Source organism: Bufo bufo, chromosome 5 (genome assembly GCF_905171765.1).
Source record: "Bufo bufo chromosome 5, aBufBuf1.1, whole genome shotgun sequence".
NCBI lineage: Eukaryota > Metazoa > Chordata > Amphibia > Anura > Bufonidae > Bufo > Bufo bufo.
Window position 1 is genome coordinate 464,643,141 of NC_053393.1, and position 17,716 is coordinate 464,660,856.

At 42.5% G+C, this 17,716-nt stretch overlaps 1 protein-coding gene across 1 annotated transcript in view; it reads right to left on the reverse strand.

Moving 5' to 3' along the window:
- Window positions 1-17,716, reverse strand: part of RAPGEF5 (Rap guanine nucleotide exchange factor 5) — a 358,807-nt gene that overhangs the window by 264,321 nt on the left and 76,770 nt on the right. The window contains exons 2-4 of the mRNA XM_040433729.1: window positions 13,903-13,953; window positions 7,767-7,873; window positions 2,472-2,593 (exon numbers count right to left, since the gene is read on the reverse strand). Of these exons, the coding sequence (XP_040289663.1) occupies window positions 2,472-2,593; window positions 7,767-7,873; window positions 13,903-13,953 (280 nt within the window). The remainder of the gene's footprint in view (window positions 1-2,471; window positions 2,594-7,766; window positions 7,874-13,902; window positions 13,954-17,716) is intronic.

Below are 17,716 nucleotides of genomic sequence, written 5' to 3' on the forward strand. Positions count from 1 at the left end.
GAAAACGTGATCCACTGTCAATCAAAGTGGAGAGTGTGCGGCAGTTGCAGAGAGAGCTGAGCATCTAGGAGTAATGGCAAAGCCCCAGTTGTTCCTAGAGGCTAATTTGTATATATTTAAAACATAAGTTTTCTCAGCAATGCGGGCACATATGAGACCATAAGAAGTCATAATGCTAAACACAGACTAGTTACAACTGATAGGCTTTTCTGTGTGCACAGAAAACACAATTTCGAGTCTAGAACTAGTGGAAGCACGTACAATAAAGAATTTTCTACAAACATACAGTGAGTTACAGAAGTATTTGAACACCCTGCGATTTTGCAAGTTATCCTACTTAGGGTACTTTAACGCTTGCGTTTTTCTTTTCCGGCATAGAGTTCCATCCTAGGGGCTCTATACCGGAAAAGAACTGATTAGTTTTATCACCATGCATTCTGAATGGAGAGCATTCTGTTCAAGATACATCAGGATGTCTTCAGTTCAGTCTTTTTGACTGATCAGGAAAAAGATAAAACCGCAGACTTGCCTGAATGCCGGTTCTGGCATTTTTTTTCCATAGGAATGTATTAGTGCCGGATCCGTCCATCCGGTCTGCGCATGCGCAGACCGAAAAAAAGGTGAAAAAAAATAAATGCCGGTTCCGTTTTTCAGGATGACGCCGGAAAGACTGATCCGGCTTTTAAATGCATTTTTCTGACTGATCAGGATCCTGATCAGTCTTACAAACGCCATCAGTTGGCATCCGCTTTGCCGGATTCGGCAGGCAGTTCCAGCGACAGAACTGCTTGCCGGATCACTCTGCCGAAAGTGTGAAAGTAGCCTTAGAAATCATGGAGGGGTCTGAAATTCACATTGTAGGTGCATTCCCACTCAGAGACAGAATAAAAAAAATTATAATCAGTAAATCACACTGTATGATTTTTTAAGAATTTATTTGTCTTGCACGGCTGAACATAAGTATTTGAACACCTGAGAAAATCAGAGTTAATATTTGGTACAGAAGCCTTTGTTTGCAATTACAGAGGTCAAACGTTTCCTGTAGTTCTTGACCAGGTTTGCACACACTGCAACAGGGATTTTGGCCCACTCCTCCACACAGATCTCCTCTAGATTTGTCAGGTTTCGAGGCTGTCGCTGAGCAACACAGAGTTTCAGCTCCCTCTAAAGATGTTCTACTGGATTTAGGTCTGGAGACTAGCTAGGCCACTCCAGAACCTTGATATGCTTCTTACAGAGCCACTCCTTGGTTATCCTGGCTGTGTGCTTCGGGTCGTTGTCATGTTGGAAGACCCAGCCACGACCCCTCTTCAATGCTCTGACTGAGGGAAGTAGGTTGTTGCTCAAAATCTCACAATAAATGGCCCCATTCATCCTCTTCTTAATACAGTGCAGTCATCCTGTTCCCTTTGCAGAAAAGCACCCCCAAAGCATAATGTTACCACCCCCATGCTTCACAGTAGGGATGGTGTTCTTGGGATGCAACTCGGCTTTCTTTTTCCTCCAAACACGACGAGTGAAGTTTAGATCAAAAAGTTCTACTTTGGTCTCATCTGACCACATGACTTTCTCCCATGACTCCTCTGGATCATCCAGATGGTTATTGCCAAACTTCAGACGGGCTTGGACATGTGAGGACTTGAGCAGGGGAACTTCCCGTGCAATGCATGATTTGAAACCATGATGGCGTAGTGTTCTACCGACAGTGACCTTTGAAACTGTGGTCTCATCTCTCTTCATGTCATTGACCAGCTCCTCCCTTGTAGTTCTGGGCTGATTACTCAGCTTTCTTATCATCAGTGATGCCCCACGAGGTGAGATTTTGCATGGAGTCCCAGTCCGAGGGAGACTGACAGTCATCTTTAGCCTCTTCCATTTTCTAACAATTGCTCCAACAGTTGATCTATTTTCACCAAGCTACTTGGCAATTGCCCCCCGTAGCCCTTTCCAGCCTTGTGGAGGTCCACAGTTTAAATACTTATGTTCAGCAGTGCAAGACAAATAAAATTCTTTAAAAATCATACAATGTGATTTCCTGAATTTTATTTTTTTATTCTGTCTCTCAGAGTGGGAATGCACCTACATTGTGACTTTCAGACCCCTACATGATTTCTAAGTGGGAGAACTTGCAAAATCGCAGGGTGTTCAAATACTTCTGTTCCTCACTGTAGCAACTGCAACGGCTGTATTATATAGTCATGCACGTGTACCAAAGAGAAGTATACCGTAATTGATGTAATGGTACATGCTGTCAGCCTAGGACATTCCTTTCCCTTCATGCACCACTACCTTTCAATCCAGTAACAGAAGTAACACGGTTAGCCATAAAATTATTTTCATCTCAATAATTCTTTACAGCAGCTGCAGCATTTTCCGGAAAAAAAAAGAAAGAAAAACTGCTTGCCCCTTCTCTCATCTCACATAAGGATTAGGTAAACTCCAGAAATACAAACGCTTTCCGTTAAACCAACCTGAAAGGAGGATTCCCAGTTTGAGCAATATTTGCCAGATTCCAGCAGCCGTGTATCTACATTGAACGAATGGACAGTGCTGCATGAGCCAATCTACCAGCTCTGATCCCACACAACTTTTTCTAAAAACAAAACAAAAAAAAACACAAAAATTAAGTGTATAAAAGAGGTCAGAACAAAACTAGAAAAAGAGAAAATAGAACAGATGGTTTTCCTCTTATAGTCAAGAGTCAATTATTTTATATATTATTTTAATGTAAACTTATGTGAATGTCTGGAAATAATTTGTAGTGAAACCGGTTTTACCTTGGCTTTCCTGATAGGGTAAAGAGCCTCTCACAGCATGATCAACCCTATTAAACCGGGCATATTGCCTGGTAGGGTTGATCAGGCTAATTAAATTGATATCCGTCTTATGGATATAGGATCTGCAGTGATAAATTTGTTTTTTATATTTATGTAAATTAGGCAGCTCGAGCATAGAGGGGCTGGGGTAACTCTTGGAATACCGCTACAGCTATGCCCCTAGTGCTCAGTACACTCCCCCCTCCCCTTTCCTTGACAGGGTTAATAGCCCTCTCTAATGATGGCTGCGCTGGGAATAATCACTGGTGGTCCAGTGTGAATATGTTATGACGGACTCATTGTTGGCACTGTATATTACTAAATCATGCATTACCCTAGAAATGCCTGATTTTGCTAATGCTCTGTCTTATATTTGCCTGCCTGCAATCATTGGAGGCAGCAGAGACAGCGCTGTACAGGGACAAGAGAACACAGACCTTATGATCCTCCCAGCAGCTGCGCTCCTATGCGTGAAACTGCCTCAATGTCATTCGACCTGGAAGTGGAGGTGCCAGCTGCTTCACACACAGGAGAGGCGCACAGATGCTGGGAGGATCGCAAGGTAAGTATTCTCTTGTCCCCCATACACCGCTCTCTTCATAGCAGTAGTGGTGCTCAATGTGTTACAGCCCTCCCCTTGGTGCTACAACTGCATGATTCGATCTCGAGAACATTGCAACCTACAAAGATAAATAAGGTACCGTCTTAATCAGCATGACCAACTCTACCAGACAATATGGTTTAATAGGGTTGGTCATGCTAACAGAGGCTCTCGAAGCTGGAAATAGGAGAGATGCTGGTGAGCTCATAATTTCTTAAAAGGACAATAAACCTGCAAATGAATGCTAAAAAGAAAGAGAAACTTGCTCACTGTGTCAGTGGACAGCTGTATTTTCTGCAGCAGGAAATCCTCAGTATTTCTGCACCAAATGGTGTGGATTTTGTTACAGAATTAATTGTGGAAATGCTGTGGGTTTGTCACAGATTTCACCCTCTGGATTGCAAAGGGTGAAATCTGTGGGGGGAATCTGCAGCATAAATTGGCATGCTGTGGAGTTAAAATCCTGACTTTCTGACAAGTTATGGGCAGATACGTGTACAGAAATCTTCTGCAGTGTGTGGATGAGATTTTTTAAAAATCTTATCCATTTTGCTTCTACTGTAAATGCTGCAGATTTTCAGCACCTAATTCCGCAGCAGAAAAACATCAGTGTATAAGCCACGTATATGGGCATGTAGCAATATTGAGGAGAACACATGTATTAAAGGGGCTGTCCGCTTTTTTTTTATATTGATGATATATCTTAAGGATAGGTGATCAATATCAGATTGGCGTGTGGCTAACTCCTAGCACCCTCGTTGATCAGCTGTTTGAAAAGACCACAGCACTCGTACTAGCGCTGCCTTCTCTTCACTGTTTACCTGCTCGCCATCGCTATTGCAGCAGTGAGCAGTGTAATTACAGCTCAGCCATCCCATTCAATACAATAGGACTGCTCCTTCCTGTTTAAGTGATAGGTCATTAATATACAAAAAAAAGCGGACAACCCCTTTAATTTCCTCCTGATCCCTTCTATTTATCAACTTGCAGACAGACGCGGGGGGGGGGGGGGGGGGGGTTGCGCTTTAATAAGAGGGTGTTGTAAATAGTATCATGCCTTCAACTGCAGACAGTGCAGTGGGGAGGGCTAGGCAAATCTGAGTGTTGTGAGTAACAGGAGGGGGGAAATGGGACACTGGAAATTCCTTTACACATTTGTCACTAATTTGACTGCAATATGAGACAAGGTAGGATCAAGGCAAATTATATTAAACGGGTTGTCTGAGATTAGAAAAAAGGGTTCTCCTTTTTTTTACCCAGAACATTGTCACTCTTGTCAGTGGGTGGGCTGTGTCAAAGCGTAGCTCAGCCCGTTTAACTTCATTGCTGCAAGTCCAAAAACAATTATAGATGAGGGTACATGGAAAGAAACTTAGTAAAACTGTCCTTGTAAAGTTTTCCATTACCGTACACGTGTTGTTTCATATATTTTATTAAAAGTTATTACAAGGAATTTTATATAGGTACGTATGAATGAATCTAAGTGGTTTGGTTTGCCTGTGAATGGGTCTATAGGGTGAGATGTGAACATCTTCAAGAAAATCTGCCTTGAAAGGCGAGGTGTATTATCAGCTCACCAAGGGATCAGGTTACATGCTGCTTTTAGGTCTATGGACAGGGGAGGGGGAGGAGGAGAAGTGAGCTGCTAGGGACAGACAGACACTGCTGATGATGGTTACAGTATCTCACCTCACTGCTTAGGATAGTTTCACACTTGCGGCAGGACGGATCCGACATGCTGTTCACCATGTCGGATCCGTCCTGCAGCTATTTCGCCGTGCCCCCGGGCCGCCGCTCCGTCCCCATTGACTATAATGGGGAGGGGGGTGGAGCTCTGGCGCAGCACGGCGAAAGCCGCCGGACTAAAAAACCTGACATGCAGTAATTTTAGTCCGGCGGCCTTTCGCCGCGCACCGCCGTGCTGCGCCGGAGCTCCGCCCCCTCCCCATTATAGTCAATGGGGACGGAGCGGCGGCCCCGGGGCACAGCGAAATAGCCGCAGGACGGATCCGACATGGTGAACAGCATGTCGGATCCGTCCTGCCGCAAGTGTGAAAGTACCCTTATACTGCTGTATAATATCTTATAAAAAAAATAATAATAAAAAAATATATACAGTACAGACCAAAAGTTTGGACACACCTTCTCATTCAAAGAGTTTTTCTTTATTTTCATGACTATGAAGGCATCAAAACTATGAATTAACACATGTGGAATTATATACATAAGTGTGAAACAACTGAAAATATGTCATATTCTAGGTTCTTCAAAGTAGCCACCTTTTGGTCTTCCAACAGTCTTGAAGGAGTTCCCAGAGATGCTTAGCACTTGTTGGCCCTTTTGCCTTCACTCTGCGGTCCAGCTCACCCCAAACCATCTCGATTGGGTTCAGGTCCGGTGACTGTGGAGGCCAGGTCATCTGGCGCAGCACCCCATCACTCTCCTTCATGGTCAAATAGCCCTTACTTTCAAAGTTTTCCCAATTTTTCGGCTGACTGACTGACCTTCATTTCTTAAAGTAATGATGACCACTCGTTTTTCTTTACTTAGCTGCTTTTTTCTTGCCATAATACAAATTCTAACAGTCTATTCAGTAGGACTATCAGCTGTGTATCCACCTGACTTCTCCTCAACGCAACTGATGCTCCCAACCCCATTTATAAGGCAAGAAATCCCACTTATTAAACCTGACAGGGCACACCTGTGAAGTGAAAACCATTTCAGAGGACTACCTCTTGAAGCTCCTCAAGAGAATGCCAAGAGTGTGCAAAGCAGTAATCAAAGCAAAAGGTGGCTACTTTGAAGAACCTAGAATATGACATATTTCCAGTAGTTTCACACTTGTTTGTTATGTATATAATTCCACATGTGTTAATTCATAGTTTTGATGCCTTCAGTGTGAATCTACAATTTTCATAGTCATGAAAATAAAGAAAACTCTTTAAATGAGAAGGTGTGTCCAAACTTTTGGTCTGTACTGTATATACATACACACATACATATATATACCGATCCTGAGCAGGGGATGAAAAGGCCTGTCTTTACTGTATATATAATAATATAATATATACAGTGCCTTGCAAAAGTATTCCCCTTAAACCACTGAAGTGTTGCTTTAGCATTGTGTTTGGTGTCATTGTCCTGCTGGAAGGTGAACCTCCGTCCTAGCCTTAAATCACGCACAGAGTTGTACAGGTTTTGCTCAAGAATATCCCTGTATTCAGCACCATCCATCTTTGCCTCAACTCTGACCAGTTTCCCAGTCCCGGCTGATGAAAAACATCCCCACAGCATGATGCTGCCACCACCATGTTTCACTGTTTGGATGGTGTTCATGGGTGATGTGATGTGTTGGGTTTGCACCAGACATAGCGCTTTCTTTGATGGCCGAAAAATTCAATTTTAGTCTCATCAGACCAGAGCACCTTCCTCCATACATTTTGGGAGTCTCCCACATGCCTTTACGCAAACTCACAACGTGCCTTTTTGTTTTTAGCTGAAAGTAATGGTTTTGTGCTTGCCAGGCTGCCATAAAGCCCAACTCTATGGAGCGTACGGCTTCTTGTCGTCCTATGTACAGATACTCCAGTCTCTGCTGTGGAACTCTGCAGCTCCTCCAGGGTTACCTTAGGTCTCTGTGCTGTCTCTCGGATTAATGCCCTCCTCGCCCGGTCCGCGAGTTTTGGTGGGCGGCCGTCTCTTGGCAGGTTTGCTGTTGTGCCATGTTCTTTCCATTTGGTTATGATAGATTTAATGATGCTCCTGGGGATCATCAAAGATTTGGATATTTTTTTTATAACCTAACCCTGACTTACACTTCTCAACAACATTGTCCCTTACTTGTGTGGAGAGTTCCTTGGTCTTCATGGCAGTGTTTGGTTAGTGATGCCTCTTGTTTAGGTGTTGCAGCCTCTGGGGCCTTTCAAAAAAGGTGTGTATATGTAATGACAGATCATGTGACCCTTAGATTGCACACAGGTGGACATCATTTCACTAATTATGTGACTTCTGAAGGTAATTTGTTGCACCAGAGCTTTTTATGGGCTTCCTAACAAAAGGGGTGAATACATACGCACATGCAATTTTCAGTTTTCAATTTCTAAACAATAATTTTATTTATATATTTTTCTCACTATACTTCACCGACTTAGACTATTGTGTTCTGATCCATCACATAAAGTTCAGATAAAAACATTGAACTTAAGGCTGTAATGTACCAAAATACGAAAGAAGTCAAGGGGGTGAATACTTTTGCAAGGCACTGTATATACACGTAAAGACTATGTTATACCACATTGTTACATTTTTATATGCATGATCAATAATTTTTTCAGCAATAGGTAACTTACCGACAAATACAAGTAAGATACATGCGATCCCTGATAAGAGCAGAAGACTGAATTCTTACTGCATTCCTCAAAGATCTCCCAGCACATGTTACACTCTCCCCGTATGACTGAAAAAGAAAATGAGCGCTAATTAAAGTCAAATTAATTTTCTTCTTTTTTCAATGTATAGTTACTTTTTACAAATATTTTTTTCACCTAAATAAAGAGAAATCAGATGAATAATGCAAACCAGGATGAAAACTGGGGTTCTTGACAACTTGCTTCTCCTTCCTCTCTGAAACAGAGAGGAAACAGATATCCTGCCTAACAACTGCTTAAATTAAGTAGTTAGGCATGGCTCTTAATCTCCTCCTAATGTTAGATAGAGGCAGGCAAAATTTCTATCATTTAAAGGCGTTTTCCAGAACTAGAAAATGTATAACCTATTCTTAAAATATGTCATCAATTTAGGATTGTGGGGTCTGACTCCCTCACAACTAAGAGGAGCTCAGTCCATTTCAAATAAATATGAGTAAGCTGCAATACCACTACTAAAAAGGAGCTGTGCCAGGTAAATAATGAACAGGCGGAAGTGCTTGGTGTTCAGCAGGAGTGCTGAGAGTCAGACCCCCAAGCATATTAAATTGATGGCTTCTCCTATGGAAAAATCTCTTTAATTCTATGACTACGAAGGGGCTTTTGAGCTCTGTATGCACATTGTGTTAGACCTAAAATCATATAGTGTTAAAGGGAACCTGTCACCTCCAAAAACCATCCCAAGCCGCCAGCAGCGTGTTTGACGATAATTTTCTTCCTGAAGGCTGATGCGGCTAAAGCTCAGAAAATGTTCTTTTATCCCCTGCCGGCGCGCTTCTCTAAGTCATGCTTGAAGTCAAGGGGGCAGCAACCTCCTTGCTTCAAGTCAAGATAACCAAGCCCCCTTTCCTGCCCCTTCGCTGTGACTCGAATTCGAATGAAGAAGTAGTGTGAATTAGTGAAAACCACTCCATTTACTTATGTAGCACTGTTGGATATGGCCGATCACTCTACTTGTCAGTCCCAAGACATTCAGACAGTGAATGGAGCACTGGTCATGCATGGGCACACAGGGGACTCAGTGACGCGTTGTTATGACTGGTGAAGGTTCCGACAATGGGACCCCCAGGGATTACATAGGTATCATAATGTTCATGGACAAACACCATATGATTTTAGGTTCAGATTACTTTTCCACTTATAAAGCAAGGGGTAAGACAAGAATTTTTAAGTATAAACAATGGTAAGGAGTTAATAGGCAAGGTGTAAGAGAAGAGGTGGTCACTTCTAGGTACAGACGATGGTAAAGAGATAAACTAATACTTCATAGATTTTAAGAACATTCTTGCCTGACATTTCCTGGAGCAATTTTAAAATTATGCACACACAATACAGCAAATAAGATTTGTCATACCTCGTCACCCCTAGCATCACTGCAGGATAAACCGTAAAAACGGCACAAGTAGTGGGAAGTCTGTGACTGCTTGTGACTTATTAATATACATTCCATATTTCAGAAACAGTGGAATATGTTAGAAGGCATAAATAACTCAATGACCAGCCAGGATAGAAAGCTGCAAGGCTTGGCTTTTCACAGAAAGTGGTACCTCATAAAATATTTATTACTTAACATTCCCCATATGTCTAATTTATGTTGGCATCATTTTGTGAAGCAATTCTTAAAATTTAAAAGAAAAATTCCAAAACCCACCTTTTAACCACCTCAGCCCCCAGTGCTTAAACACCCTGAAAGACCAGGCCACTTTTTACACTTCTGACCTACACTACTTTCACCGTTTATTGCTCGGTCATGCAACTTACCACCCAAATGAATTTTACCTCCTTTTCTTCTCACTAATAGAGCTTTCATTTGGTGGTATTTCATTGCTGCTGACATTTTTACTTTTTTTGTTATTAATCGAAATTTAACGATTTTTTTGCAAAAAAATGACATTTTTCACTTGTAAAATTTGTAAAATTTCAGTTGTAAAATTTTGCAAAAAAAACGAGATCCATATAGAAATTTTGCTCTAAATTTATAGTTCTACATGTCTTTGATAAAAAAAAAAGTTTGGGTAAAAAAAAAAATGGTTTGGGTAAAAGTTATAGCGTTTACAAACTATGGTACAAAAATGTGAATTTCCGCTTTTTGAAGCAGCTCTGACTTTCTGAGCACCTGTCATGTTTCCTGAGGTTCTACAATGCCCAGACAGTACAAACACCCCACAAATGACCCCATTTCGGAAAGTACACACCCTAAGGTATTCGCTGATGGGCATAGTGAGTTCATAGAACTTTTTATTTTTTGTCACAAGTTAGCGGAAAATGATGATTTTTTTTTTTTTTTTTTCCTTACAAAGTCTCATATTCCACTAACTTGTGACAAAAAATAAAAACTTCTATGAACTCACTATGCCCATCACGAAATACCTTGGGGTCTCTTCTTTCCAAAATGGGGTCACTTGTGGGGTAGTTATACTGCCCTGGCATTTTAGGGGCCCAAATGTGTGGTAAGGAGTTTGAAATCAAATTCTGTAAAAAATGACCTGTGAAATCCGAAAGGTGCTCTTTGGAATATGGGCCCCTTTGCCCACCTAGGCTGCAAAAAAGTGTCACACATCTGGTATCTCCGTACTCAGGAGAAGGTGGGGAATGTGTTTTGGGGTGTCTTTTTACATATACCCATGCTGGGTGAGATAAATATCTTGGTCAAATGCCAACTTTGTATAAAAAAATGGGAAAAGTTGTCTTTTGCCAAGATATTTCTCTCACCCAGCATGGGTATATGTAAAATGACACCCCAAAACACATTCCCCACCTTCTCCTGAGTACGGCAATACCAGATGTGTGAAACTTTTTTGCAGCCTAGGTGGGCAAAGGGGCCCATATTCCAAAGAGCACCTTTCGGATTTCACAGGTCATTTTTTACAGAATTTGATTTCAAACTCCTTACCACACATTTGGGCCCCTAGAATGCCAGGGCAGTATAACTACCCCACAAGTGACCCCATTTTGGAAAGAAGAGACCCCAAGGTATTCGCTGATGGGCATACCCCACATGTGACCCCATTTTGGAAAGAAGACACCCCAAGGTATTCAATGAGGGGCATGGCGAGTTCATAGAAATTTTTTTTTTTTGGCACAAGTTAGCGGAAATTGATATTTTTAATTTTTTTCTCACAAAGTCTCCCGTTCCGCTAACTTGGGACAAAAATTTCAATCTTTCATGGACTCAATATGCCCCTCACGGAATACCTGGGGGTGTCTTCTTTCCGAAATGGGGTCACATGTGGGGTATTTATACTGCCCTGGCATTCTAGGGGCCCTAAAGCGTGAGAAGAAGTCTGGAATATAAATGTCTAAAAAATTTTACGCATTTGGTTTCCGTGAGGGGTATGGTGAGTTCATGTGAGATTTTATTTTTTGACACAAGTTAGTGGAATATGAGACTTTGTAAGAAAAAAATAAAAAAATTCCGCTAACTTGGGCCAAAAAAATGTCTGAATGGAGCCTTACAGGGGGGTGATCAATGACAGGGGGGGTGATCAATGACAGGGGGGGTGATCAATGACAGGGGGGGTGATCAGGGAGTCTATATGGGGTGATAACCACAGTCATTGATCACGCCCGTGTAAGGCTTCATTTAGACGTCCGTATGCGTTTTGCGGATCCGATCCATCTATCAGTGGATCCGTAAAAATCATGCGGACGTCTGAATGGAGCTTTACAGGGGGGTAATCAATGACAGGGGGGTGATCAGGGAGTCTATATGGGGTGATCACCACAGTCATTGATCACGCCCCTGTAAGGCTTCATTCAGACGTCCGTATGCGTTTTGCGGATCCGATCCATCTATCAGTGCATCCGTAAAAATCATGCGGACATCTGAATGGAGCTTTACAGGGGGGTAATCAATGACAGGGGGGTGATCAGGGAGTCTATATGGGGTGATCACCACAGTCATTGATCACGCCCCTGTAAGGCTTCATTCAGACGTCCGGATGCGTTTTGCGGATCCGATCCATCTATCAGTGGATCCGTAAAAATCATTCGGACGTCTGAATGGAGCTTTACAGGGGGGTAATCAATGACAGGGGGGTAATCAATGACAGGGGGGTGATCAGGGAGTCTATATGGGGTGATCACCACGGTCATTGATCACGCCCCTGTAAGGCTTCATTCAGACGTCCGGATGCGTTTTGCGGATCGGATCCATCTATCAGTGCATCCGTAAAAATCATGCGGACATCTGAATGGCGCTTTACAGGGGGGTGATCAGGGAGTCTATATGGGGTGATCACCACAGTCATTGATCATGCCCCTGTAAGGCTTCATTCAGACGTCCGGATGCGTTTTGCGGATCCATCTATCAGTGCATCCGTAAAAATCATGCGGACATCTGAATGGCGCTTTACAGGGGGGTGATCAGGGAGTCTATATGGGGTGATCACCACAGTCATTGATCATGCCCCTGTAAGGCTTCATTCAGACGTCCGGATGCGTTTTGCGGATCCGATCCATCTATCAGTGCATCCGTAAAAATCATGCGGACATCTGAATGGAGCTTTACAGGGGGGTGATCACCACAGTCATTGATCATGCCCCTGTAAGGCTTCATTCAGACGTCCGGATGCGTTTTGCGGATCGGATCCATCTATCAGTGCATCCGTAAAAATCATGCGGACATCTGAATGGAGCTTTACAGGGGGGTGATCAGGGAGTCTATATGGGGTGATCACCACAGTCATTGATCATGCCCCTGTAAGGCTTCATTCAGACGTCCGGATGCGTTTTGCGGATCGGATCCATCTATCAGTGCATCCGTAAAAATCATGCGGACATCTGAATGGAGCTTTACAGGGGGGTGATCAGGGAGTCTATATGGGGTGATCACCACAGTCATTGATCATGCCCCTGTAAGGCTTCATTCAGACGTCCGGATGCGTTTTGCGGATCCGATCCATCTATCAGTGGATCCGTAAAAATCATGCGGACATCTGAATGGAGCTTTACAGGGGGGTGATCAATGACAGGGGGGTAATCAATGACAGGGGGGTGATCAGGGAGTCTATATGGGGTGATCAGGGGTGATCAGGGGCTAATAAGGGGTTAATAAGTGACGGGGGGGGGGGGGTGTACCTGTGTCCTCTGGTGGTCGATCCAAACAAAGGGGACCACCAGAGGACCAGGTAGCAGGTATATTAGACGCTGTTATCAAAACAGCGTCTAATATACCTGTTAGGGGTTAAAAAAAAACACATCTCCAGCCTGCCAGCGAACGATCGCGGCTGGCAGGCTGGAGATCAACTCTCTTACCTTCCGTTCCTGTGAGCGCGCGCGCCTGTGTGCGCGCGTTCACAGGAAATCTCGGCCATCGCGAGATGACGCGTATATGCGTGACTGTGCGCAGCGCTGCCACCTCCGGAACGCGATCCTGCGTTAGGCGGTCCGGAGGTGGTTAAAGGGGTTTCTGTCACCATATTTAAACTTGTTAAGCTAGCTGACACTAGCGATGTGCTAATGTCAGCTAAACCTAAATAGCCTATTCCTACTTTAATCTATGCCCCCGTTAGAAATTGAACTTTTATAATATGCTAATTAGCCTCTCGGAGCAGGGGGGCGTTGTTCCTGCTCCTAGAGGCTCTGCTCTCCCACCTTTGTCACCTTCCTGTATGTGCTGCCGACATCTGCTCAATGTAATCTCCTAGTTGATGTCTTACATACTGCCAGGGACAATGATGCTGAGCATATAACATATTACAGAAGCAGAGCTTCTTTTACTAACAGGGAGGGAACTGATTGTTTCAGTTCCCTGTCACAGAACACGGTCACACAGACAACCCAATCCAGCTGTTGACAATGTAGACAGGAGCGGGCAATGACATCAAACAATAGATATGAATTAATGGGCTAATGTCTCAGAGATCGCTCCATTAGCCTGTAAATTTACGTGGAACAGGAAGGAGGCTAATTGGTTTACTATGAAATTGAGGCGTTTCTATATGCCTGATCAAGAAGATTTACCTGCAAGTCCCAGTGGGGACAGTGACTGATATGAGTCAGTACAATTGGTATACATTGCTGTGAAATATGAGAGCTTGGAAATAAATAGAATATTTACCTTGTTGGTTGAATTATCTATACACAGGTTTGAAATTCTTTCCGATAATATCTGAAAATACAAGAGAATCACAGTTTTAGCCTGATCTGCAACAATGTGTCCTAGTATCAGACGTGAAAATAAATGAGCACTATATAAAAGAATACATCATAATTAGCATAAATGTCATACGACTAACTGTCTCATTAAAACACTGTGCCATCACAATTAGGAAAGGACATTTCTATATAACCAGTTTTCTACAGTCAGATAAGCTTCTTTGTGTTAGCCTCATTGCAATCAAATAAAGACATAAAACAGAATAAAACCAATATATAATACTCTAGCCAAAAAATAAAAACGTAACCGAGTTCTTAAACTGCTGTCTATCATACTATGTCCCATCAAGCTAATTCTCTGCAGGTCACCCAGAGGCTTTACCCTGCTCCCTCTATTGGCGGTATAATTTATCATTAAAGGGATTGCTTGCAATGGTATGCCATTTTACGTCACATAGACGTTACAGTGAGCAGCCCCCATTCTGATGGAATCAAGCTGTCAATGTATTATATGGACAGCCATTCATCTGATTCTACTGCCAGCTGAAAAAACTGGCCATTCATAAATAAACTGCATTGATGTTTATCAAATTGCTAAATTATCCTCTGACTTTTCCTACCAAGCTGCATTACTATAAGGCCTCATGCACACGACCGTATGTATTTTGCAGCCCGCAAAAAATACGGATGACGTCCGTGTGCATTCCGTATTTTGCGGAACAGCTGGCCCCTAATAGAACAGCACTATCCTTGACCGTAATGCGGACAATAATAGGACATGTTTTGCAGAACGGTAATACGGACATACGGAAACGACAAGCACACGGAGTACCTTCTGTTTTTTTGCGGACCCATTGAAACGAATGGCTGCGTATACGGTCCGCAAAAAAAACAACAGAACGGACACGGAAGGAAAATACGTTTGTGTGCATGAGCCCTAAGACTATGACCTACATTATGATGTATATGTGTTAAAGGGAATCGGTCAACTACTCCTACATGAAAGGGACGCCAGCGCAATGCATCATTTCAACTATATCTTTGTTAGCTTTATCTGTACTTCCAAACTCCAGACAATGTACTTTATTCTGTGTGCAAATGAGGTCTAAAGTGCCCAGCAGGGCATCACCAGCGGTTTCAAGAACTCAGGACCACCTCCTCCTAGTGCCCAAGATCACCTCTTCATCTGTAGCATTACCTTCCTTTGCTCTTTCCACTCCGCACCCATTCTTAGATGTCACTATTTCCCTTCAACTCCACCTGCGACGTCAGCCTGTGTTTCACTGAAAAATCGCACAAGCGTAGGATTTTAATTTGCTTAAGCCTGTGCACTGCAGTGGGCATCGGACTCACTGTAGGTATAGCGCATGCAGCGCTCTTCTGAAGCCGCGGGTGGAGCTGAAGTGAAATAATGACATCTACGAAGGGGGCAGAGTGAAAAGCACAAGGAAAGGTACTGCTCGAGATGAAGGAGCGGGCTTGGGCACTTGGCAGTCCTGGGCTCTTGAAACTTCTGGTGACGCCCAGTTGGGCATTTTGGATCTCATTTGCACACCAAATAAAGTTCATTTTCTGGAGTTTGAAAGTACAGATAAAGCTAACAAAAGCTGCAAAAAACATATAAAAACAGTGACTAATAGTGCGGATTTATGTGTGTTTTTTTGGTGGGGATTTCATGCAGATTTTCTGCACACAAATCTGCACCATTTGCAGCCACATTTAGGGGATGTTCACACGACGGATTTTGAAAACACCCTGAAAAAAATCAGTGCTGAATCTGTGCGGTTTTTGGCGTTTTATTTCTTTCAGTTTCCTATTTTTTCAGCTTCCCATTCATTTCACTGGGAAAATCAGCGTGAATTCCTCTCCAAGATAGAGCATGCTGCTTTTTTTTCAGCATGGGAAAAAAGCTAATTTTGCCTCCCATTGAAATGCATAGGAGGCTTTTTAAAGGTGTTTTCTTGTGCGGATTCTGTGCAGAGAACGCATGAAAAGAATAGCACTGAAAAACTTTGTGTAAACAGGTCCTTATTTTCAGTCGCGGAAATTACTGCCACCAAATCCGCAGCATGTGAAAGTACCATTCCAAGCAGTAACAGATGGCAGAATCATGTTGCTTTCATAATCAAAGCATGAAAGTAATACAAAAATGCAATCAGTATTTAGGGAAAACTGTATTATAATAAAAGAGTCTATATCCTGCTATAGAAGTCTGTGCTTTCTATTTTCCAGAACTGAAGCCTAGCCTACTAGATGATATTACAGAGGCTGACGGCAGTGAAAAGTGTGCCCATATTTACTTGGCTTAAAAACTGCAGCTACCGTAATAAAAAAAAAGACAGTAATTGGCATAATGCAGGCGTGGTAAGTTTTTAAAATTAAAGGCTCGGCACACCCATGTGAATGCACATGGATACACTATTAAATATTAAAAAGTATTTCACAAGAATTTTTGTAATTTTTCAGGGAGTTTCTACTGATGACCTGTCCTTAAGAATGTTCAGCAATATCAGACCAGCGGGGGACTGATACTCAGCGGTCTTCAAATGCTTTTGTGAGCCAGAACTACACAGCATCGTACATTGTGAAGTGGTCGCGCCTGGAGCCTCATTGCTCTAATAGTGATGACCTCCCCAAAGGATAGGAATTCAGTCTAACGGTGGGTTCACATCTGCGTTCTGTATTCCGTTATGGCTTTCCGTTATAACATGGTTATAACGGAAAATACGGTAACAGAATCCATAAGACGGAAGTCAAAACGGAAGCCTTTAAGAGGCATTCCGTTTTGATCCTTCATAATACAAGTCTATGGGCAGCATAACGGATCAATTATGCAGGAGTCCAGTCCTGCATAACTGAAACCAAAACGGATCCGTTATGCTGCCCATAGACTTGTATTATGACGGAATGCAAAACGGAAGCCTTTAAAAGGCATTCCATTTTGCTTTCCGTCATAATAAAAGTCTATGGGAATCATAACGGATCCGTCTGGTTCCAGTTATGCAAGACGGAAAACAAAGTCCTGTCGACAGGACTTTTTTATCCGTTCTGCATAACGGGAACCAGACGGATGCGTCTATGTCGCAGCATAACGGATCCGTTTTGGTTTCCGTTATGCAGGACTGGACTTCTGTATAATGGATCAGTTATGCTGCCCATAGACTTGTATTATGAAGGATCAAAACGGAATGCCTCTTAAAGGCTTCCGTTTTGACTTCCGTCTTATGGATTCCGTTACTTTCCGTTATAACCATGTTATAACGGAAAGCCATAACGGAATACATAACGCTGATATGAACCCACCCTAACTTGTAATTAATTAAATAATGAATTAATCTAGTCATGTGGGTGGTCTCATGAAATGATAGCTATCAATTATTGAGTAGTACCACCCACTGGAATCCCAACTCTAGAACGAGACAGAATCTGGATCAATAAATTACAAGTTATGCTGAATATTTTCCATGTAATGTACGTTATTATACAGTACTTTTCCAGGACAAAGCAAAACATCTTGAGTATATTACTATGTACGGGGCAGGCAGCGTGGATAATATTTTGTAGTTTTTACCATAGGTCATCAATATCACATCATAACTGTATAACTTTTGCTCTATTTGCTGCACTATAAACAAAACCTGTTCTAGTAAAAACTTCTTTGAGAAGATCATCATAAATTGCATTACAAATGGTCTTCTCCATAATATGCATAAGGAAACTGAAAATCTGTTTTTTTTAAAAAGGGTGATTTTCTAAAAGAGTTGATCTTTTGATGA